At 41.3% G+C, this 24,019-nt stretch overlaps 3 protein-coding genes and 1 long non-coding RNA gene across 4 annotated transcripts in view; 1 reads left to right on the top strand and 3 right to left on the bottom strand.

The window, feature by feature from the left end:
• The window catches only part of LOC136049712 (uncharacterized), a 134,030-nt gene that overhangs the window by 82,726 nt on the left and 27,285 nt on the right, over positions 1 to 24,019 (top strand). The window lies entirely within an intron of this gene.
• On the bottom strand, positions 1,042 to 4,608 carry LOC136049515 (arylacetamide deacetylase-like 4). The gene is made up of 4 exons (XM_065737812.1): positions 4,432 to 4,608; positions 2,934 to 3,150; positions 2,654 to 2,717; positions 1,042 to 2,001 (listed from the first exon to the last, which is right to left on the bottom strand). The coding sequence occupies exons 1-4, from the start codon at positions 4,606 to 4,608 to the stop codon at positions 1,227 to 1,229; spliced, it is 1,233 nt and encodes a 410-aa protein (XP_065593884.1). The 3' UTR covers positions 1,042 to 1,226.
• Positions 5,626 to 9,282, bottom strand: LOC136049516 (arylacetamide deacetylase-like 4). Its single transcript, XM_065737814.1, has 4 exons — positions 9,106 to 9,282; positions 7,709 to 7,925; positions 7,236 to 7,299; positions 5,626 to 6,537 (listed from the first exon to the last, which is right to left on the bottom strand). Exons 1-4 carry the CDS (start codon positions 9,280 to 9,282, stop codon positions 5,763 to 5,765), a joined length of 1,233 nt encoding a protein of 410 aa, XP_065593886.1. The 3' UTR covers positions 5,626 to 5,762.
• Positions 12,027 to 17,575, bottom strand: LOC136049517 (arylacetamide deacetylase-like 4). The gene is made up of 4 exons (XM_065737815.1): positions 17,393 to 17,575; positions 15,412 to 15,628; positions 13,335 to 13,398; positions 12,027 to 13,003 (listed from the first exon to the last, which is right to left on the bottom strand). Exons 1-4 carry the CDS (start codon positions 17,573 to 17,575, stop codon positions 12,229 to 12,231), a joined length of 1,239 nt encoding a protein of 412 aa, XP_065593887.1. The 3' UTR covers positions 12,027 to 12,228.

The following is a 24,019-nucleotide window of genomic DNA, read 5'->3' on the forward strand; positions in this document are numbered from 1 at the left end:
AGGCTGAGAAATGATCTCATGGCTGTTTATAAATATCTGAAGTGTGGGAGTCAAGTCAGTGGGACTTGCAGCTACAGAGCAAGGGGCAACGTGCAGAAACTGCAATACAGAACGTCCCATACTCATGAGAGGGAGAACTTTTTAGTGTCAGCGTGACGGAGCACTGGGATGGGCTGCAGGGGAGGTGGTGGAGTCTCCTCCTCTGGAGATATTCCAAGTTGCACAATTCCTGCGCAGGGGGTTGGACTCGATGATCTCCAGAACCTTCCAACCCCTACAGTTCTGTGACTCTGTGATTTCCCTTTCTTCGTTCTTAAGATTTTGAATATATTAACCACTGTTCCTCGCTTTCATCAGCAGGGTACAGTGTGGCATGGAGACAAGTGATGCACCACCACCTTGTCCTCGAAGCAGAACTCAAAACAGAGGAAACTCGCAGCACAAATTCTTGTACTGTGAGGAACCACCCTCTGGAAGTACATGAGAACATTTTGCTTTCTACTATGTCCCAATAGGAGCCCCATTCACTGCTCATTACCATCTAATGCCTGACGAAGCACTGCTCCCTATTGACCATTATCTCGCCCTGAGCTTCAGGAGGCGTACTGGAGACACCCCAAAATTAAATAGGTGTTAATAGAGCCATGATTATTCGATAGTCAGGGCAGCCCTTAGTTGCCTCCAGGATGGTGTCCCAAATCGACCCAGGCCTTTCTTCTTGTTGACGTGGTTCTGCCATTGCCCCCCCATTGTATGTCAAATCTCCTTGCCAAAATGTTCATCTCCTCCATTTTGGTTCTGCAGCTTTCTTTTAACTCCTCCCTCCGTTTGCTATATACATAACATTCACTGTTTATCTAAATAAAATAGAAGCAAGCTTACCAAATGAACCTCGCTCAGATCCTGGCTGCAATCCACAGGCATTATTAAATCCCAGTCATTCCATTGACAATGCTTACGTGGAAGTAAATCATCTTTTAATTAAATTTGAGGAATCAATGAAGCGCTGATTTGACAGAAAAGGGGTCGAAAACCAGACTAACCTGTCAGAAGTCTCACAAGGACAAAGATCACTGTTCAGAATACAGTGTTTGAAGTTCTGCAAGTTCAGAACTGATATTGTACACATGGAGGGCTACCACTTGGATGCTTGACAATTACCATGCAAGCTTTGGGAGCTTCCACTCATTTCTGAGGTGAAGAAACATAGCCAAGGAAAGCTTCTTCTAAAGGCCTTTTATGAATTGAACAACTCTGTCCAAGCCCCTTTTCCCAGATGGAAATGACAACCTGCCGTAATCATACAGGCTTAGGATGGCATGGAATCCATCCTCGAGGTGGCACCAGGTCACTCGAACTCCGTTGTCCTCCAGTCTCTTCTTGTACAGCAAGCCATCATCTCTTAGTACGTCGTACTCACATGTTAAGATGAAGGACTCGGGCAGCTGCTGAATAACAGCATCTTCAGCCAGCAGCGGGCACAGGCTGGGCTCACAAATGCTTTCAAATTTCTTAAAAACTTCAGCTGTGATGTCGTGAGTTTTCTGCGGGTTGTATCCTCTTGCCTTAAATCTTTCAGGGATGTTGTCTGGGCTCACCCATTTGTTGTACTTCTGTCTCATTTTGGGAGGAACGTGAGAACCATTTAAGACATCTTGCTTGTGCGATGCTTCCCCATGTAGGTAATGCAAAGCAAAGAAAGCAGCACGTTCTCGGAGTAAGAGAGGGACTCCCCGATTTTGCTGGTAGGATGGTAAATCCAGGTCCAGTGCCTGAAGGCCTGGGTAGATCAGGACCTGAGCACGCAGCCTGGGGAGGTCTGATCTACCTGCCAGGGTCTGGCTGACAGCAGCAGCTAGATTGCCCCCAGCACTGTCCCCACAGACACTGATACGGGCAGGATCCACCCCATAGTGCTCTGCATTCCTCATGAAGTGTACAGTAGCGTTGAGGCAGTCTTCATATGCAGCAGGGTATTTGTGCTCAGGAGCTAAACGGTACCTAACACACAGAAGGAGACAAGAGTGAGATGGGAATGTCACGACTAGAATAACAGATTCCCAGCACGTTGGGTTTCCCTGTGCCATCTGTAGTATTTTCACTTCAGCAAAACCAAGTAAAGAACCCAGTGTCACTCATTGTCTGCTGTGTTGCCTGCCACATCTGCGGGCTGAGGGACGTGGGTAGTGGACGTGGTGGGGATGGACTGATGGTTGGTCCAGATAATCTCAGCGGTCTTTTCCAACCATTATGATTCTGGATGCCTACCTGTGCAGCCTGCTGCAGGGAGCCTGCTTTGCAGGGAGGTTGGACTACATCATCTCTAGAGGTCCCTTCCAACCCCTACGATTCTGTGATTCTGTTTTTTGCTATGAATAATGAATTAACAGGGAATTAACAGGCAGGAGGATGAGGTTGCAAATACAGATCGCTGCTGTGGTTTTCTGGGATAAGCCCTGACCAGGAGGTGTGGTGCAAGTTCACTGCTGTCTGCTGGTGTGGGTACAGGAGTTCAGTCGACCTGCACCTCACCTTCACTTAGGATATTTCCCTTGAAAACTGTAGTATTTGGAAAGAAGGGAAGAGAAGGAATAAAGGGAAGGGAACAAAATAAAAATCACCCACTACCTCGGGCAGTGCAGGCCTAACTCACCCAACAGACACAACCACGGAGCTGCCCTCTCTGGCGATGTAACGGCAGATGTTGTCATGGGAATCTGCAAGAAATCAGGGTGTGTTGGCTGCCTGCTTCCAGCCAGGTGCACAGCCCTGTCCCTCTTAGCCCTCCACACACCTTCACCTCTCCCTCTGCCCCCTCATCCCCATCACCTCCCTGTGAAGCAGCATCGCTCCACCCAGACCCCTTCACTGCCTGAAACCAGTCCGACTTCATCCCTCCTCCCAGCTGTCTGGGCAGAATTATTCCTCCCTACCAATGCTGCAGTAAATCCAGCCACCACCGTGGAAGAAGACGATGGCAGGCCTCAGGGCAGCAGATGGCACACGGGGACGGTAGAGCCGCACTGGCACTCCACCAAAGTGTGTGTCCTGCAGCCACAGCCATGGCTCTGGGCCCCGCTTCTTCCCTGAGCGCATGTAGCGGGTGAAGACGAGCTCTGTGCACACTCCCATCTTCTCCAGCATCTTGCCCTGTTCGGAGAGAGGAGCAGGCTGTGAGGGAGCCACAGAGGGACATCCAGGCACTGGAGAGGATGCCCTGTGCAGATGTTGTGTTCCAAGGTTTCCCAAGAGATGCCATCTTATCAGTTTTAAAAGCACCCAATCTCCCACCAGGGTGGCTGGAAAGCCCCGTGAATGGCCTGAAAACATCATCTGTGCTTAGCTAAAGTGCAGCCAAAGCCATCTCGCTGTTCGTAAATCATTCATTTAAATGGAGTGAGGGAAGATGAGGTCAGTTTGGGCTCTTGCATATGGTTTCATCTCAACATGATAGGCAGTCCTGCCAGAGATAGAGATACCTGAGGTCTGATAGAAAGGATCTGACAAAAAAATAAAAACCATCCTCTAAAGTCAACCAAAAAAAGAAAGAAAAAGAAAGGAAATCTGTTAAGTGTTAATGGAGCCCACGGGGTTCTGGCATTTCATAGACTCATAGAATGACTTAGATTGGAAGCGACCTTAAAGCCCACCCAGCTCCAACCCCTGCTGTGGACTGGCTGCCCCCACCATCTCAGCTGCCCGGGGCCCATCCACGGACTCGGGCACCCACAGCTCTCCAGGCAGCCGTGCCAGGGCCTCCCTGCCTTCTGAGTACAGAATTTCTGCCGAACATCTAACCTAAATCTCTCCTCTTTAGTTTAAAACCATCCCCTTTTTTCCTATCACTATCAGATCCTGTAAAAATTTGGTCCCCCTCCTGCTTCTAAGCTTCCTTCAAGATCTGGGAGGCAGCAATGAGATCTCCCTGAAGCCTTCTCTTCTCCAGGCTGAACAAGCCCAGCTCCTTGAAGATAGGAGAGGTGCTCCAACCTCTGAGCGTCCTTTTTGCCCTCCTCTGGACCCTCTCCAACAGCCCCACATCCCTCCTGTGCTGGGGGCCCCAGACCTGGATGCAGTACTCCAGATGGGACCTAACGAGGGCAGAGCAGATGGGGGCAATCTTTCCCCACAGATCACTTTTCTCCTGCTGCAGACAAGGGTACAGCTGGCCTTCCAGGCTAAAAATGCACACTACTGGCTTATGTTCAGCTTTTCACCCATCAGGACGTCCAAGTTCTTCCTTCATCCCAGGGCTGCTTTCAATGAGTTCTTCTTCCACTCTGTAGTCGTATCTGGGATTGCCTCGACAATCCTAGATATATATTTACACATTTCTATACTTTTATAGATTTTATGTATATTTACACATACAACCAAACAGAAAATAACAACTAAAGCTCACTTCTGACAAATCACAGCAAAATAACTCACCACAGCAGATGTCATAACCATATATGCATGGACAAGACAAAGCTTTCCAGGTTGATCCACTCCAGGAGGGATGCAGACATTGGGAAAGTCCACTTGAACTGTTCTTATAATTGCTAATGTGAATGAAGCAGTAAAAATCACCAGCAGTACCACCAGCAGTATATAAAAAAAATCCATTTCACTGAGCCAAAGGTGGGGTGTTTCTACACCTGTCTTTGATGTAGATAACATGGACTGATAGAGCAGTCCAAATTAAAACAGTTCTCTCAGGTGCCACACTTAAAAATCCCTGGAAACGTTGTGCAAGGTGCCAGCATGCATCACATCGGAAAAGGGGTAGAAGAGAATGTGTTTGATTTCCTGTTTGGCTTCGTGATAATTGTGGGATTGATACAGGGACTGGTATACTACATGGCACTCTTGGATTGCGGATGATAGGATCAGCTGTTCAGAGAGAGCAGTTAATTAGAGAAGTCCTAGTTTGTGATGTGTTGCTATTTACATGAAGAGTGAGCCAACTGGTGTGGAGGTTAAATTGTCTCTTGCATATGATCTGCAGCCGCTGCATACTCCTTCCTGTGCCACAGATGTTCTTGGAGTAGTTTGGAATATGGAGTTACAAGGAGATTTATAAGGGAAAAAGCTGCTAGCATGGGCTTTACACAAGTAAATGTGTTGGCCTTGTTTTGTTGTTGGAGTTTTTGATTATAGGAACAAGTTTTTCAGCTTGCTCCTGTTTGATAAATGTAGGAACACGCATAGAGTGCCTCCACTGTAATTTGCACAAAGCCATTAAATGTCGCTCTGTCAAGGATTGCTGCAATTCTGATTCCTTCCATTCAAGTCTGAAATATCAATTAGCTATACCTGGCCCATAGAAATGTTATGGAACTTGGTGACTGGGACACCTAGGCTTAGGTACTGCACATAACATATAGTAAAGGCAGTATGATATTGTACTATAATATCAGTACCTTTCTCCTTTGCCAAAACACACTTCGATTTCTGGGAAGAATAAAAACATAAATTGTACTTGAATAAAATGGGCAAGACCAGATGTTGATTTAAAATTTTACAGCATCTTTATTATTTACTGAGAGAGCGGCAAGTGCCTTGTCCAAATAGATCATTGAAACAGACAGATTGCATGTGGAACAGTGCTGAGAGAAACATTTACAGGTTTTCGTTTTTAAAACACCCTTTTTCAGTAGTCATAATGTCATAATAGCTCTTTAGCTCTTGTCCTGTCTAAACCTCATAGACGGAATTCAGAAGCATAAGAGACCCAGACAACGCAGTAGTTTTAAGAGAAGGAATAGAAGAATTGGTTTCTATAATTTTTTTAGGAAGTTCACAATATTGTCCAGACCCCTTTTTCCAGATGGAAACGATAGCCATTCACTATTAAATGAGTTGATGATTCCATGGAATCCATCCTCGAGGTGGCACCAGGTCACTCGAACTCCGTTGTCCTCCAGTCTCTTCTTGTACAGCAAGCCATCGTCCCTCAGCACATCGTATTCACAAGTCAAGATGAAGGACTCGGGCAGCTGGTGGACAACAGCATCTTCAGCTAGCAGGGGGCACAGGTTGGGCTCACAGAATCGTTTCACCGTCTCATAAACTTCAGTTGAACAATCGAGTAACACATGTGGCTTGTAGCCTCTGACTTTAAACTTGTCCGGGATGTAATCTTCACTCACCCACTTCCTATAATTTAATTTAATATCTATAGGAATATGTGAACCCTCCAAGACTTCTTCCAGATTTGCTGCGTTCCCATTTAGGTATTGTAACACATAGAATGCAGCACGTTCTTGGAATAAGAGAGGAACTCCCTGATTTTGCTTATAGGATGGTAAATTGAAGTCCAGTGCCTGCAGTATTGGATAGATCAGGACCTGAGCACGCAGCCTGGGGAGGTCTGATCTACCTGCCAGGGTCTGGCTGACTGCAGCAGCTAGATTGCCCCCAGCACTGTCCCCACAGACACTGATACGGGCAGGATCCACCCCATAGTGCTCTGCATTCCTCATGAAGTGTACAGTAGCGTTGAGGCAGTCTTCATATGCAGCAGGGTATTTGTGCTCAGGAGCTAAACGGTACCTAACGCACAGAAGGAGACAAGAAAAGTAGGAAAAAGAGATGATATTAGTGTTAGATGCACTACTGAAAATAGTGAAATAGTGGCTCTTGCAGCCAGCAATACCCCAATTGCCTTTTCATTTCTCCATAGGATGTTATGAAATAACTTGTGACTACTAAGACCAGGTGGTGGAGGCTAACTGAGTATGGTCATCGTCTGTTTATGGCATTGCTCAGGACTTGAACAACACAGCAGTACTCAGCTGCTGTCTATGTCCAGGTTCTACAGACTGACCCTTAATCATTTTATGCTTTCCATGTGTCAGATAGCACTATTTCCTTTCTGTGTGTTCATTAGTCCTCATCATCCGAATAGTTGATGATGATATTAGCTTGTAATGCTCCTGTAAGCATCAAGTAGTTTCTTTGAGTGAGGATTAAGTAGAATATTGGACTCTCTGTTTACTATCAATTTCTAGCTGGGAATTAAGAACATGTCCTACTTTTTCCAGTTACATATCCATAATTGATTTAATCAGGCAGTAAAATTCCGAGTCAGTCTTAGATGGCTCCAAATGAGAGCAGAGTGAATTTGTAAAGACACATGTCCCACAGAAAAATTTCTCTGAGAGCAGTTGTCACCATGATCACAAAAGCTGTACAGTGTTATTAACAGTATAGAAAATAATATCTAAAAAATGGCATTAAAAGAGACTCACCCAACTGACACAACCACCGATTCACTTCCTCGGGCCAGAGAGCGGCATAGGCTTTCATGGGTCTCTGAAAGAAATGTTTTCATTTGGGAGTTTCCCTTGTGTTATTCTTTGGTTTTGTTGTTCGTGGGGCTCTTTATCATCAAGAGGCCTAATGTTGTGCATTACTTAAGGCAAAGAATTGCAAGCAAGAAGTACTCCTTTTCTCTGCCTCTTCCTGAACCACTCTGCAGATCTTTTTTACCCCTCTATCTTCTCCTTTCATTATCTGTTTGGTATTTTCCCCCCATATTTCATTATCAAATATCATACGTAGAGTAGCAGATGCTTTCTTCTGACAGCAAGACTTAGAAGAGTGCATATGTGGTTATACTCAGATTTCCTAACTTCAGGTTAAGCAACAGTCAACTTTACCATTGATGTGGGAGCTACACTTTATATTAAATTATAACAATTCCTTCTATGAGATATCTTACCAAGACTTCCAAATACCCATCCTCCTCCGTGGAAAAACATCACTCCTCTCCTTGGGATGGCAGATAGAGCCTTGGGCTGGTAAATCCTTATGTGTACTTTCTCAAACCACAGGTCCTCAATGATGAGCTTCTGGTCTGCTCCCGGAGCCTTAATACCTTGCATGTACCGAACAAAGCTAATCTGACTGCAGATGCCAATCTTTTCCAAAATCTTTCCCTGTTCAAACACCAAAAGAATAGAGAGTTCACTCAGGAGATTCTGTATTTTCCAGCGCAAAGGATCCGCATGGGAAATGAATGAAATTGTTTATTTTATCATATTTCATGTTCTTCAAACATAAATGGAAAACTACTGAGTTGTTCTCACCTCAGTATTGAACTTGTTTGTTTGTTTTTTTCATACTGTGTTATGTTGCAGCATACAGTTCTGGTTTATGGTATCAGTGGGCAGATGACAAAAGGAGAACTGGCTTTTCCAGGTGCTTAAGTGAAGTAAAGTCTTTCTGATTATATCTTGTGATGAACTGAAGTGTGAGAATATACACTCAGGAATTATTTAGTATGGTCCACTATAATCTAGAATATTCCTGATGATAAATATATATATATATATATATATACACACACACAAATTTATTTATTTCATCTTAAATAATTTGTCTCTCTTGGAGGTGCTTAAGTAAGTCATTAAGTGCATGCCTAACTTCTCACATATTCCTAACACCCCTATCAGCATCTATCATTACCTCTACCTTTCTTGTTTCAACAAGATCCTTTGTCAACACGACCAACCAAAAGTCAGGTGCTGGTGAGAGGCTAAACCCTTGTTTGCCTTTCATTCCCATCCAAACAAGCTTGCTTAACTGCTCAGAAGTTACAAATACGTGTTCAGGGGAGATGGACTTCCTTCAGCTCCTCCTGGGCAACCTCACCCAATTTTGTCACTTGATTCACAAAGACCAAACCCCTTCCCCAAACCAGCTGTGAGTAGTTCAGCCTCAACACAAATACAGAACCATTCACCCCCAAACCCAAAGGAAGCTTGAAAGCATACCCACAAGGACATTGGCTACGTTCTCAGGCTACAATGGAAATAGCTTCTATTTCATTTTTGTTAAGTACTCAAATTGTTGCTAGGTTAGCACAATTCTTGTTAGAGGCACACTCAGGCTCTCTAGCCCCTGTGTTAGGCAGTGATTGTATACTGCCTAATGTAAGAGCTGGGTATAACCTGATTGCAACCAGGTAGCACAATGTAAAGCATCTGATAAAGGTTTCTTTAGCAAAGCTGAGCTCTAAATGCAACTTACAGCACCATAGCTTTGCCTTGCTTTCCCCTCTTAAAATGGCAAGGTTCTGGCCATTCTTCCCATAAGAATCACACAAGGTTCACTTACCACCACAGCCATGATTATTAACATAACATGAATGATTCGCAGCTTCACGGGTTCATTCACTCCAGGAGGAATTTCAGAGTTGGAGAAATCGAAATTAATTGCTGCCATGACCAACAATATCAATCCAGCAACAAAAACTGCCAGGAACAACACAAGGATTACGTAAATAGCTGCCATTTTGCAGAGCTGTAGTCAAGTGATCTGAAACGTCTTTGATTTGACTTTCCCTGATATCTTTGGCTTGTTACTTCCTGATTCTTAAGTGCCCTTGTTCGTCAGAAGGCCGCTTTCGTGAAAAGCTTTTCTCCTCCCTTTTGCAAATACATCACTGTGTGTTTTTCCCTCTCCCACCCTCTGCACACACCTTTCATTTCACAAAAGTTCTGGATTCTGTTAGAAGATCTATGCCTGCAGCATCTTGGAATTTTTGCAAGAAATCAGTCCTTAGCAGAGACAGCAGTGCTACAAATAAGCTGCATTAAAATCAATTCTGAGTGGAGAAGAGACGCAAGGTATTCATATTCCTCGAGTCTGTGGCACTATCAAATACATTTCCAAAGACGTTTGTCTAGAGGTGCATGTGCACGTGATGAATACCACTAAAGTGGGATAAGTGAATCTTTGCCAGCGTTGTCTTGGAAAGGTGCACCCTTGTTCAGAGTGCAGTGACAGAGCACTGGAACGGGCTGCCCTGAGAGGTGGTGGAGTCTCCTCTGTGCAGCCTGTGCTACCTGACCTAGGGAGCTGCTTTGGCAGGGGTTTGGACTCGATGATCTCTAGAGGTCCCTTCCAGCCCCTACAGTTCTGTGATGCTGTGATACCATTGTGTCACTGCATCAGAATCTCAACATCGGTGTTTTCTACTACAAATATGTCTCTACGTGGCTGTTTCAAAGAAATTAAGAAATCTGTTCAACTGATCTCAGTGTTGTAATTGTGCATCGGTTCTGGGACCACACAGAAGGAAATTACAAACATCAGAATGATAGGGCAAAATAATAACTTGATGGCTTAAAGTGGAAGGTTGTTAATTCTTCCATTACAAAGACTTCAGGTGTTACACATGCACTTTTGGAAGCTGGTAATAATTTCTCACTGTTTCTTTAGGGGAAGTGACTGCACTAAAGGCCCTGAAGAAGTTTTGTCTAGACAAAAGTTAGAAAAATCCCATGCATTTCAAATCTGTAGGGGTATCTCTGTACATCCAGGGATATGAAACGTGTTCATTTAGCATCTCATTTCCTCACCCTGTCCATGTCCCTTTAGTTAGCAGGAAATTATCACTGTATATAAAGCAATCATAGCAAATCAATCAGTAAAGAAAAGATTTTAATCTACGGCTGTGAGAGTGCTGAATGAGCTCCATAGCTTCAGAATTCAGGACTCAGTGTTGTTTGTTTTTTTAAATGCCTCTTCCCTAGCTCTCCTCAGGCTTAACTCTGCAGAGTGCAGCATGAAGAACGCTTCCTACTGACATCAGCTGCAAACACTGCATTGCAAATAGCCCCATCCTCTATTTCTTAGTGATTACAGTTCTCTTTAAGCTTCTCTAAACCCCTGTGGAATTATCATGGCCTATCTTATGAGTTGGGTTGCTTGTTCTTCTTTCACTGTTTCTCTCTAATGTTTTCTAGTATTATTTTTTCTGCTTTCATGCCTTTCTTCATTGTTGTTAATGCAAGGACATCTAATGGCTTTATATTTGTTCAGCCAGCTTTTTCTGCTTGTTCTTTGTGTGTCTGGTTAACAAGTTAACCAAAAAAGTTGGCATCAGCAGTAGTGCTTAATTCTGTCCCTGTGGACAGGATGGGAATTTTAGTTTAAGTATTCCTAGTTGCTCTGTTCTTACATTGTTATTCTAAGCAATTTCTTCCCTGGGATGAGGAGCTGGTTGCCATAACACGTAACAACTGTATTTATTTGAATGAATGGATAACAAAACAATTCAAGAGGCTGAGTTTAGACTCATGATCAGGTTACCTTATATCAGGTAAGCTTCAGTGACTTCGGGGGGATGGAGCTGGATGATCTTTGACATCCCTTCCAACCCAACCATTCTATGATTCAGCATGCTTTCCCATATGAGGAAAAAATACGCCATTAAATGACAGATCTGACAAGGTAAAATTAGCAAGGCTGTGGTTGCTGCCAGTGTTGCATTGCTTCTTTCACCAAGTATTTAAGTTGGCTCGTTTAGATTTGTTACTGAATATGTGTTTAGCAAATTTAACTTGCTCTTAAAACGGACGTTTTTGAAGTGCTGGATTCTATTTTTGTTGCTGTTGTAGGAAACATCATAACATTGCCATGACATTACAGCTTCTTGATAAGATAATACAATGTTCCACTTCTCCACCTTCTAAATGTGATTTTCAGGACTTTTTAAATAAAAACAGAATGACAGGTGGAGCATTCACTGAAGTGTAGGGGTTCCAGTTAAAGAATCGAATCCCAACACAAAGCATCATTTCTCAGATTCCAAACAAAGGCAAACTCATAGTAATTCCACTTCAAAAACTTCAGTCCCAGGAAAAAGTTTTTATGTCAAGAAAAGCGTAGTCTTTGTGCAAGCTAACCCTAGAAGTTAAAATGCATAGCTGTATTAAAATGCATATCTGACTCAAGACTTCACCGAACCTAAGACATAGGTTCTGTAAACGTTTCCTACCTTCATGAGGGCCAAAGTGACCTTCAGTTGTTGTCTTCAGCATTTTTGGGCTGTAGAGGAAGCCTCAGGAAGAGATGGTTTAGTGGGCAATATTCATGGTAGGTGGACGGTTGGACTGGGTGGGCTTAGAGGTCTTTTCCAACTTTAATGATTCTATGATTCTATGTTATTTGCCTTGAATATGTGCCAGATGTGCCAAGCTACCAGATCTGCTGGAGGGGAAATGAAACAGGGCCATGTGTTTGATCTTATCGGTGTGTTTTTATTGTAGTATTTTCTAGAATGGTGATGCTTCAAATAACCTTAGAATTTTTTGTGAGTAGCTGCAGAATGAGAAATTGGATTCCTCATACAGTCAAAATAGGAAACATAAATCAAATGTGTTTGCATTCCTTGCCAAGCATAAATTTGCCAACAATAGTGTAAGGCTCGCATCATTTCTCTGAAAAATACTCTTATAGACTGTTTATATAATTCACAGTATTATCCATTATCTTTTTTCCAGACAAAAAGGAAAAAATCCCATAGCCGAAAAAGGCTAAAATTCCATGGAAACCACCCTCAGAATGATACCAGGTTACTTGAATGCCATTGTCCTCTAATCGCTTCTTGTATAACAGTCCATCATCTCTAAGGACATCAAACTCACAGGTCACAATATAGGATTCAGGGAGCTGGCAAATAATGGCATCTTCAGCTAACAGGGGGGAAAATGTCATTTCTAACACTTCTTTGAATGCTTCGTGGACTTCAGGTTTGTACAAAGTGTACTTCTGAGGCTTGTAGCCTCTAATCTTAAATTCATCTGGAATATTGTCAGCATTTATCCACTTCTTGTATTTCCGTTTCATACTCTCAGGAACATGGCAGTTTTGTATGATGTCTTCCAGGTACGCTGGTTTCCTATTAAGGTAACGAAAACAGAAGTAGATGACTAGCTTCCGAGACAATATGGGGACTGAAGCATTCTGCTGATATGAAGGCAATTGAAAATCTAGCCCTTGTAGTCCTGGGTACAATAAGATCTGTGCCCGTACTTTTGGGAGATCTCTTTTATTCACCAATATCTGACAAATAACTGTAGCAAAATTTGCTCCGCAGCTGTCACCACCGAGGATGATAAGAGCAGGATCCACATGATACTCATCTAAATTCCTCATAAAGTATAAGGTAGCATTGAGACAATCAGCATACTGCCCGGGATATGGGTGTTCAGGAGCCAAGCGATAGCTGGAATATCAAAGACATTGTGGTTATTTTCAAAGTCATTATAAAAATGTAATTCGCATTGTTCATGGTTGACCATTATGGAAGCTGGGTAGGTCTTTTTATCTAACTTTTGAAGTTTGTTTTTAAATCAATGTAGACTGGGAACATAAACTAATAGTGTACAGCTATTTTGGAATGCTTTGCCTCTAAGTACATTTCCAAAGTAAATGAAAGGCTAAAACCAGAAATACGGAGCACAATCTGCAGTAGCAGAGATTACTGGCATATTTTTCAGAAATGTTTCAATTGTGAACCATTACCACCAATATTTGTGCATGAAAGTAACACTTACCCAACAGACACAACCACTGAGTTGCATTTTTTGGCAATATAGCGGCATATTCTTTCAAAGGCTCCTGAGGGCAAAGTATAACAGAGATTATATTTTAAAAGTTAAATACCCTTTTGAAAATGCAGTTCCATATTAATGTTTTGGACACGTTCTCTGTGAAAGCCACTGCAGCATGAGCCCAGTGAGTAACTTCTGTGCAATGCAACCTTTATACATTAACATATTTTCTGATGATTAGTCATTGGTGGATAGGGCATAATACAGACACGTATGAATGATGATACTGGGGAAAGTGAAAAGTTTCCAGGTTGGTATCACATCTCAGCTGATGGATGACAAAAGTGTCTAAGCTTGTGACAAGCATATCATCATGCTTATGCAAAGGGCTCGTGAGAAATTTTAGGCGTAGAGGTCTCCATTGAGACAGAAAATGCGTCTTTCTATACTCCCCTTGATTAATTTTCTTTCCATGAATTCTTCAAGTGACCTCTGGAGCCCAAGATTTTATTCATCAACACATTTGTGCAGTGAAGAATTCCATAGCTTGCTTACAAAGACATAAAAAAAAACCATTTCTTTTTGCTCATTTTTTTTACCTGGCTTTAGATATTCCATTTGGTCTATTTCATTCTTTTGATGCAAAAAATGGTGAATAATCAATCCTTTAACTTCCCATGCTTCTAATGATTCAATATATCTGTCTTTATCCATACTTTCCAGGCTGAAGAGTCTTAGTACTTCAGTATGGAGGCACTTCTGTCATCTACATAGTCACACTTTCTGGTACAGTTAGATCCAATCTGATGCATGGAACCAGAAATCTAAGCAGAATGTAATATTTCAAAACACCATAGATTTATTACAGCAGCATAAAGAACTTTCCTGTTTTGTCCTATTTTCCTTTCCTAATAACAATTCCTGACAACTTATTTGCTTTTTGACTGCCACTGTGCACTAATTCAGCATTTTCAGGCAATTTTCTAACATGGTGCCCAAATCATCTTCCTCCCAAGTCGGAGTATTATCCTGCTTAGACTCCATTGTTTTCTTTATTAAATCACAATCTTCTGTTCATCGACGTGACTTCTGCACTCCATGTCACCTACTGTTTTATGTCACCTACCATTTTATTGCCCTGTCCTCTGGTATCATCAAGACATTCTTCACCTCTTCAGTCGGCCTCTTGCTACCCTGAGGGTCTTTGTATTGTATCACCTTTCATTATAAAAGCTTGTCATTGTGTTAATCTCTTTCCTGTTATCAAATACCAGGGGGCATTGAAGTAAAAGGTCACGTACATGTATGATCAGTGTATAGATATGGGTATTATATTAAGCCAAGGCATATGATACAGCTCCTTCAGTGTGCTGATTATGCAACATGGATTGTGTTGTGAACAGCTATGCAATTTTGTGGTGGTGTTTTTTTTTCCTTCCAGCCATGAAGACTCACAACCTCATGGGCAGGTAACGAGTCTGTCTCATTGTGCTAATGGAGACATGCCCTTTGAATTATGATTCTTAAAAAAAAAAAAAAAAAAGATTCTTACATTACTTTTAAATCTCAAACTTCTTTAAATTCTTTCTTGGACCATTCCTGTTAGATCTCCTTTGATCCATGGACTACAGATTAAGGAACACTGATTTGTGTTCCTACCCAGAAGATGAGCACTGAGAACGGTAGTATATCTTAACTTCAGTACTTTGAGGCCCCACTCAAGCTTAGAGAAAACACTTTGGTACAGTTGAGGTCCACAACTAAAAATTTCGCCTTGAAAAGTGACCAAAGTGTTGTTTCAAGAAACAAATCCAGAATGCCTTCTTTCTGGGAAGAGTATTGCCATTTTCATTATCATGTAATGATTCCAGAAAGTAGACCTAGGCTACTTTGTCTGTAACCCAAAGTAGACAATTGCCCTTAACTGCACAACAGACTATTAATCCTGTAAGGTCCTTTGCAGTTAGCACTGGGTTCACAAAATCTATTGTCATTAGGAAGGAGAAGTGAGATACTGACACATGTCTGAGGGGTAAAGATTTGGATTTTACTTCAAAAATAAAACTTGCTGTTTTCTTACTAATGCTCCCAAATGTGCCAGCTCCTCCATGAAAATATAGTAATCCTCTTCTTCTGCCAGTAGGTGGCCACTTGGGCTGATAAATCCTCAGTGGTACCTCATTTACTTTGAGGTCTTTGATAAGAAGTTTTGAATCTCTCCATGGTGGCATTCCATCTACCACAAGTCGCAGTAAGGTTAAATCACTGCAGATCCCTAGCTTCTCCAAAATCTTTCCCTGTTGAAAAGAAAGAATAATTAATGTGAAAGGTTACCATTCTCTTTAATTTTTTCTTTTTTAAATCTTGGGCTTATTTTACTTTGTTGTATTTCAGGAGACAGCACCTCATTGGAATTACGACGACTGTTGAGAAATCCTTGAACTATTCTGATTGAATTGAGCATAGCTGAAGACTGTGAAAAAGTGATGCACCAAATCCTATTCTGTATAGGCAGATGTCCCCTTGGCTCATAATCTATTTTTGAACATTTATTTTTGCAAAATAATCACAAATGCATTTAAGCTGACAATAGAGAGGAAAGGGGAAAAATAACCTTTGATTTGGAAATGAGTGTCAGTAGCAACTATGGGTGTGAGGCTGATGAAAGAACAGATTAGTAGGAAACTAACCAAGTAGGTTCTGCTAAAATCTATGGGAGTTGTAGGCTCATGACGTACACAAACAACAGTTGCTTCTGCTTCTTAACCTGTGATGAAAAGAAAACAACATTCCTGGACACTTTCCTGAGCAACCTGCTATAGAGAACCTGCTTGGCAGACGGTTGGCCCCAGTGATCTCTAGAGATCCCTTCCAACCCCTACAGTTCTGTGATACTGAGATTTTAGAAGACTTTTTTTTAATCTCTTTTATTAAAGATGCTATGTATTTTGTATGAAAATTACAAAGAAAATATAATTACTCCAAGAAGAAATTTCTGTAATTTGGGGGAAGAGATTTACTGTATTCAAGCTGCCTCATATTTTCTTAACTATAAAATCAACTGTTTCGAAGCCCAATATCCAAATACTGTGCAGTTTTATAGGGGAAAATGTCAAGACCCTAAATGGATTCAGTGTTCACTTTCAGCCCAGAGAAACTTATATTTTAAGGCCAACATATGCAGATCCAGAAGGTCGTTAAGAACCTGCTTTGTGCCCATCCTTTTTTCCTCTCTACGAGTTTCTTTGACATTGGAAATATCAGACAACTTAGGAGGTGGATGGACCAAATCACTTGCTAATAATTAATTTCTTTTTTCCATTTGAAACAATTTAATTTTTCTACCACAGAGAAGCAGATATATCAGAATTATGTTAAATGTATGTGAGTAAATACACATGCAGATACACATACCTTTTAAGGAATGAGAGAAACCTGAACTTACTGTTCACAAATACATCTTTACCATAATTTCTGAACTAGCCACATAAGAAGAAAGCCCAAACCATTGCCATCCATTTTGTATTTATTTTATTGTCTGTGATACACAATGTATGTAGGTCTATGGATATTTATGTATATGATTGTGTATAGTAAATACAGAATGAAGCAAATGGAAAGAGGAGTAATGTAGGCCTGCTTCGAAATAAATATTATTATTATATGTACATCCAGATCAGTAGGTACACCATACGTATATATATTTATAAATATTATTATTAATAACAATTTTCATGTGAAGCTATTTTCCAAATGTAAAGTAGCTGCAGTTTGATAGATGCTCTGAAAAAATCTTAAATAAGCTTTTAGGATTGGCCAGGTCCTCAGTTTTATGAATTAATTTAACACTGTACAAGGGTGCTTACAGGCTTCAGGGGGGTGAATTGCTGCTCCCTCTTTTCTTTTCTTTTCTTTTTTTTTTATCCTCTTTTCTTTTTTTCCTCTTTTTTTATCCCTCTTTTCTTTTTTTTTTATCCCTTAAGTCTTTCCTTTTTCTTCCAGCTCCCAAATATCCTACCAAAACAAAAGGGAAATCCCCAGTTTTAAGAAAGTGGACTTACCAACACCATGGTGGTAATCAGCAGCGAATGGTAAAACCGAAGCTTGAGAGGTTGGTCAATTCCAGGTGGCAGTTCTGAACTGAGAAAGTCATAGAACAGCCCCCCCAAAAACAGTGCTAGTACTATAACAGGTGAAATGAAAATAATTCCTAATGCTGCTAAACTTTTATAAATGAATGCCATTTCACTTCAATGGAAGGGAACTCCAGAAAAAAAAAAAAGCAAAAAAAAACCACCTGTGCTGCCTCTAGTCTCAGTTCTTGGGTGTTTCAGAGGTGTCTTCACAACAGACTAAGCAATCCGTTCATTAGCAGAAATAAGTTTATTAATGTTGCAATACTCTGATACTCTCCTCCCTTCTTTGCTAATGATACTATTGGCAACACTAATATTAAGAAAGGGGGAGGGGGAATCTCCTTTTACAAAAGTGGCATTCAAAATACATGGGATTGATTTAGATCCAGAAATTGTCGGTGTCTGGCTTCTTGTAGGCTCGTTACAGATGCCATTACTGTTGTCAGGTTAAATTTTGGAGATGTGGAGATCCTAGCAGCTGCCATCAAGGTGTATGTTCCTCCGACAAGAAAAATACTCAAATCCACATTTGTTATGAGCTTTGTTTCACAGTCACACTTGATTAAGTGGTATGTGATACGTCTCGGTGGAAAGATTGGGATAATTTAAATGATGTGTGCTACTTCAGCTGGGAAAGAGATCTGGTGCATCAGGAGTGCTTTTTCCATGAGGTAGGAGTACAAGCTGTACAATCAGTGCTGGCCTGAAGCCGTGTGTGGATCTCCCAGGTGAAGTCTATGTCAATTCAAGCCCCCGGTACATCTCTTCACTGATTGAACCCATTCTTGTTTGCAATTTAATGTAAAGGCATTGTGGATACGTGTGTTGGTGAGGAATGGCTAGAGTTGGTGGCACTTCTTTGGGGAAATCGTGTCTCTGTTTTCTTCGTTGAATTTCAGTTTCTGCATAATGACAAAGTTACCGTTCTCAAACTGTTCTACCATCCTGGCTTTTAAAATGAAATTCCCATCTGAAAATTGATTTAATCCTTAGCTTCATTAGCACGCTATTTAAATCAAAACAACTAAGTAAGCCGGCTTGCACAACTGGAGATAAGAATGTGTGGGATAGAGCAACCAGAGTCTGCACCAACATTTGTGCAATGTGCAAATCCTCAGCTGTTCCAGGTGGCAAAATCATTCACCCACAGCCCTTCTGTCGTTCAAAAGCCATCAGTTAAGTGATGTTTCAGAATAACATCTCAATATTTCACCCTTGTAGCTGTATGCTATTGCAGCTCCTCAGTCCTTCCTCCCTACCACAGTTTTCACGCTTTCTAAAGCCAAGCAGTGTTCTTAGGGCTGCTTAGTCCTTCTGAAAGTGCTCATATTCAAAACCATCTCATGACGTTTGGTGCCTCCTATTTTGATACACATAAGTGACTTAAACAATCAGTTGCTGCACACCACTTTCTTTTCCACTGATGCTTGGTCAGAGATGTTTCAGTTCTTGCCATTCCGGTCAACCATTTTGTGCCTGCAATACAAGCAGAGATATTGCAATTGATATCAATCCCTCATAGGTTCTGCTGAGCAGAGATTCCTTGTTTCCAGCAGTCCATGTGGATTGGTTGGTTGTAAAGCTGATCTAGATGGGCAATCACAGACCTCTTTGTAGCCTGAGAATGCACAAAACTCTTCAAATCAATCATTTATCAACGTGAGAGTCAGGCAGCTTTAACCAAACCAAGGCTGAAGTGCCAGGGTGGCTGTTGCTCGTGAGTTATGTGAATGTCAGGTGGTTGTGGGCTGTGTTAGGAAACAGTTGATGATTGCAGCACCACTACGGGTAGATCAGGAAGTACTACAGGAGCTGATATGTGACGAAGTGCTGGTGTGTAATGACTGAGGTGCTGATTCAATCACTACCAGCTTTAGTAACTAAACGGAAGTCGTAACAACAAAAAGAAAAAAAAAATAAGAAAAAATAATTACAAGCCAAACTAATACCTACTGCTATTTTCTCTTTATGTTTCTTCTTGTTTTGTTTGGTTTTAATGTACCTTTCTAAATGAAACACTCCTTAAATGTGATCTACCTGGCTTTATGTGTTTATTTACCCCAGATAATGCAGTAGGACAGTTAGACTCCAAATGCAGTGCAACTAACTTCAGTTTTACCAATTAGAGCAAGTAGGAATCTTATGTATGTAAGGAAATGACTGAAAGCAGCTCAGACCTCTTCACACCTGTTAAGCTCTTCTGATCTTCTCTTCTGATTTACTGTGTCCTTTGTAAGGACACATTAGTTTTTAGAAATTACAGATTAGTGCATGCTAAGTTGTACTGTTTGTTAACGTGCAGTGTATCTGCCTCCTGCCCATCTTTCCGTGTCGTCCCTTGTTGTTATCTCCACCTCGTCACCCAAATTAGCAGCCACTCCTTGTGCAGATTGCTCTTCTTCATGACTGAAAGTCACCATCTATGTAGTCTGCCATGAATCTTGATTTAACCTTTCCTTTCTTCCCCTCGAGTCTGCTTTGAGGTATATCATAGAATCACAGAATCTGGAAAATGCTCCTCTGAGATCACCAAGTCCACCTCCAGCCCACCCCCACCTCTGGTCCTATGTCCTATCCCTTCCAAATGACCTCTAGGTTAAACTTCTGCTAACAAATTCTGCTGTAGATAGCTGTACCATGACAAAAATTTCAAATGAAATTGACAGTTAATACTATGTATTACATTCAGCAGTGAAAAACTCAGGTCTGATGTCATTCAATTCAGGTACCTTTTAAAATGATGGCTTTACAGAAGGCCTTTGTTAATGCAGGATTTTGTAATGTGGGTGAGTTCTTGGACCTCTGTGCCTCAGCAGCTGAGAGGTTCTGTTCCTCCAAATGGATGAACTGTTCTCCACGTGAATGGAGTCCAAATAAACTGCTCCAGGTCGCCAAACCAAGATGTACTCTTTTAAAGTCATTAGTCTGAATGTAGACATCAAAACAGCAACCAGCCTCAACTTTCTGTGGCCAGATCCAAGACTCCCAGTGTTCAGGTAAGCAGAAGTGCAGTGTGTCCTCAGCACATCTGCTGCTGCCACCAAGCTGGGAGATCCTGCTGGCTCCCAGGAGGAACAAGAGGCCTTGCAGAGGGATGTGGGTAGGGGGGATCATTGGGCAATCAGCAATTGCTCAAGGCTGAGCAAAGGAAAATGCTGGGCACTGCACCTGGGGTGTAGGAGTGCACAGCTTTGGAGTGTCTAAACCACTCAATGACCTTCTGAAACATCTTTTGGGCACTCGTATTTTATATTTCTGCCCAGAGTGCAGAGATCTTTGCCAGGTTATTCAGATTACATTGAAAAAAAACTGAATTCTGACATCTTGTGATGTCACTACACTGTTTCTTATGCACAGTTTTTCCCACCCGGTGTTTGTCTGCATGGTTGTGTCAAAAAGATACAGAATGTGATGACTGGAGTTTTTTCTGCTTTAATTGCAGGCAATGAAGTATGTCCTTTAAATGAAATAATTAATACATATCTATATAAAGTTCCCTTACGGTGAGAAGATGATCTGTGGAGATCTAAGGGAAGTGAAACTTGGAGAGGATCATCAGCTGGTATCTGATATGAGCACGAAGCATTGGCTAATTGGTGTGGGATGGTCCTGTAAGATACTTCAGCTAAGAAAAGGCTCTCGTTGTTAAAGGAATACTTGATGCTGAGATTTTACTTTGAGTACAGAAAGTTTGCAAGTACCAGTTATTTCATTACTAGTTGAGTCATTAAAGAAAAGATCTGTAGTACCTTCAGCGTGTCATCTTTGTTGGCTTTTTTAGCCCATGGGATATTTGACAGCTACTAGCCTTATTCTTTGTTTCATTTTCATGTCTTCTGTATTTTAGTGTAATGAGTGTCCTCTTCTGTCAATTTATGACCAAACTGCCACCCACGTCAATGAAGGAAGTGAATCTCAAAATTAGTGGCACTGGTTCCCCATGTGCAAAATAGTTAACCTTCAGAAGTCCATCCTAATTGATATGACTGCCTCAAAATCAGGAAAAAAAAAGTAGGTTTTTGCTATTTTGATCATTCAAATTGTATTCATTCTGAAAGGCCATGTTGAGTAGCCTTGCATATTTTCCTCTTTTTTTTTTTTTAGTTTTTGTGAGTGCAATTAAATGGCACTCACATTGTTCTGGCAGGCTTTGTTTTCCAGTTTGCTGAATATAAATAACATCATCATGTCAAGCATTGGAGAGCATCCTTCTGTTGTATCTTCTAGCTGAAGACTTCCCTCACATAATTGTCTGCAGTTTTCTGCGCTTTTGACTATAGTTTAAGTAAGACAGCGATGGGTAGAAAATATATATGGTAGTGTCAAATGTCCAATATCAGAATAAGAAATGAGTTAATGGAGTGCAACAAGTCTATTTACATCACAATGAGATTTTTATTTGAGGATTTGTCTTCCATCTCAGTAATTCAGTATTGATGTGAATCCTCAGCACAAACCTAAGTTAAATGCCAAATGGTGGGCACAAACTACTTTTATCACAGTGCAGGTAAAATGGAGGTGCAAAATATTTCATATAATTATTTGTATTAGTTAGACATCAAAGAATATAAATCTGTATCTGAAAATAGAACACTGGGAAAACCTTTCAGATTTCAAGTATACTCTGATTAGAAACTTGCTTATGTTGTTTGCTAGGGAATTGTTGAACTCCCGGAATTTATTGTCAGTTCTGATCATGGACAATAAGCTCATTCTCCTCATATCTCCGTGTACCTGTAGCATTTTAACTGATTTTACTGACAGCAGGGAATCCTGGGTTTAATGGCACTGGCACAGGCTGCCCGGGGAGGAGGTAGAGTCACCATCCCTGGTGTTCAAGAAACATCTAGATGTTGTACTGAGGGACATAGTTTAGTGGGGAAATAGTTGTAATATGGATGGTTGGACTGGATGATCTTGGTGGTCTTTTCCAACCCTGGTGATTCTATGATTCTGTGGTTTCAGCAAAATATCTCTCTAAGGTTGTTGAAAAATCTGGAAATCAGAGCATTTAATGAAGTAAGTCATAAATATTTTGTTTACTACAGATTATCTACCTATCAGCTATTCTTTTTCTTTGAAAGCTGTAGGCGTTAGCCTCCTTTCTTGAGAAAATGAACTTCACTGCATGCTCTATCTCCATGTGTTTATTTCTTTCTTTTGCCTTTTTTGATCACATTAATGAAATTCCACGTCATTTCTTCAACAGTAGAGTACATATGAGGTATTTCCCAAAGAGATTTACAGCATTCAGTCTGAGGAGTCTCTGCTTTTGTGCATTAATGAAGCTTAGAATGAGCTCATGTTGAGAAGTATCTTTGTACCTATTGTACAGCAATAATTTGTGATGGTTAGATATAAAGTTTCATATCATACCTTTAAAGCCTACTGCAGGAGAGAATTAAGTGCCAGCTGAGGAGGAAAGCCCCACTCTAGAGACATGATGTGTCCAACGTGTATTAAATGGTGACATTTGTCATTCTCTTGACACCATTATTATAGTCTTCTATTTTCTTTTGTTTCACTTCATCCTTATTGTCTGTTTGTTATAAACCATTTAACGCCAACACAAACTTTGATTTTCCTTTTTATGTTTCCTTTTCTTTTTCCTTCACTCTCCTTTCTCTGCCATGGCACTGCTCATCATCCTTCTGTGGGGAAGTGCTTTCTGCTTCAGACTGTGCTTTTTGTACAGTGACTGATATTACTGTGCATCCACATTTTTCTGTACCTATATAAAGAAGTGTATGTGCATTTTTAAATAGATGCTGCATTAAGCAATACTTCTTGGCAGCATCTATAGTTTCAGGACTAGTTGTTTCCAGACCTCCTGTCTTTGCACTTCACAAAATCCCAGAATCCCTGGCTGTTTGGGGCTGGAGATATTTCTGGGTATGTCTGGTCCCACCCTGCCCCAGCAGGGCCACCATGAACACCAGCACCACTTCCAGGTGGGTTTAGATCTTCAAGGAAGTGAGACCACAGCCTCTCTGGTGCCCATGTCAGTGCTCCATCATCCACAAAACACACAAGTACTGCCTGACATTTAGACAGATCCTGTTGTGGTCCAGTTTGTGCCCATTGCGTATTGTCCTGGCACCAGCACTACTGACAAGTGCCTGGCTTCCTTCTCTCTGCACTCACCCTTCAGGTCCTTAAACACATGGAAAAGATCCCCCAGAGCCTCCTCTGCTCTGGGCTGAGCAGTTCCAGCTCTCTCAGCCTCCCATCACAGCAGAGGTGCTCCAGGCCCTTGATCATCTTGGTGGCCCTACACTGGACTCTTTCCAATAAGCCTGGGTTTCTCTTGAACTGGGGGTCCCAGAACTGAAGTATGATTGCAAAGTTGAGACTTCATTCTCTTATGTTTATGCCCACACCTTTTCTGCTTCATTCAGTTTTCTTCAAGCTCATCTCAAACTCAGCTTTCATCAGATACAGACCTTGATACATCATTGACCATGCTTGTTATGCACTTAATTTGTAGATACATCCTCCATTATGTCCCTCAAGTTGTCCACAAGTTTCAGTTGATATATTAATATTACCAGA

This window comes from Cyrtonyx montezumae, unplaced genomic scaffold (assembly GCF_038088225.1).
Source record: "Cyrtonyx montezumae isolate F1298 unplaced genomic scaffold, pur_monq_1.0 scaffold_21, whole genome shotgun sequence".
Classification (NCBI taxonomy): domain Eukaryota; kingdom Metazoa; phylum Chordata; class Aves; order Galliformes; family Odontophoridae; genus Cyrtonyx; species Cyrtonyx montezumae.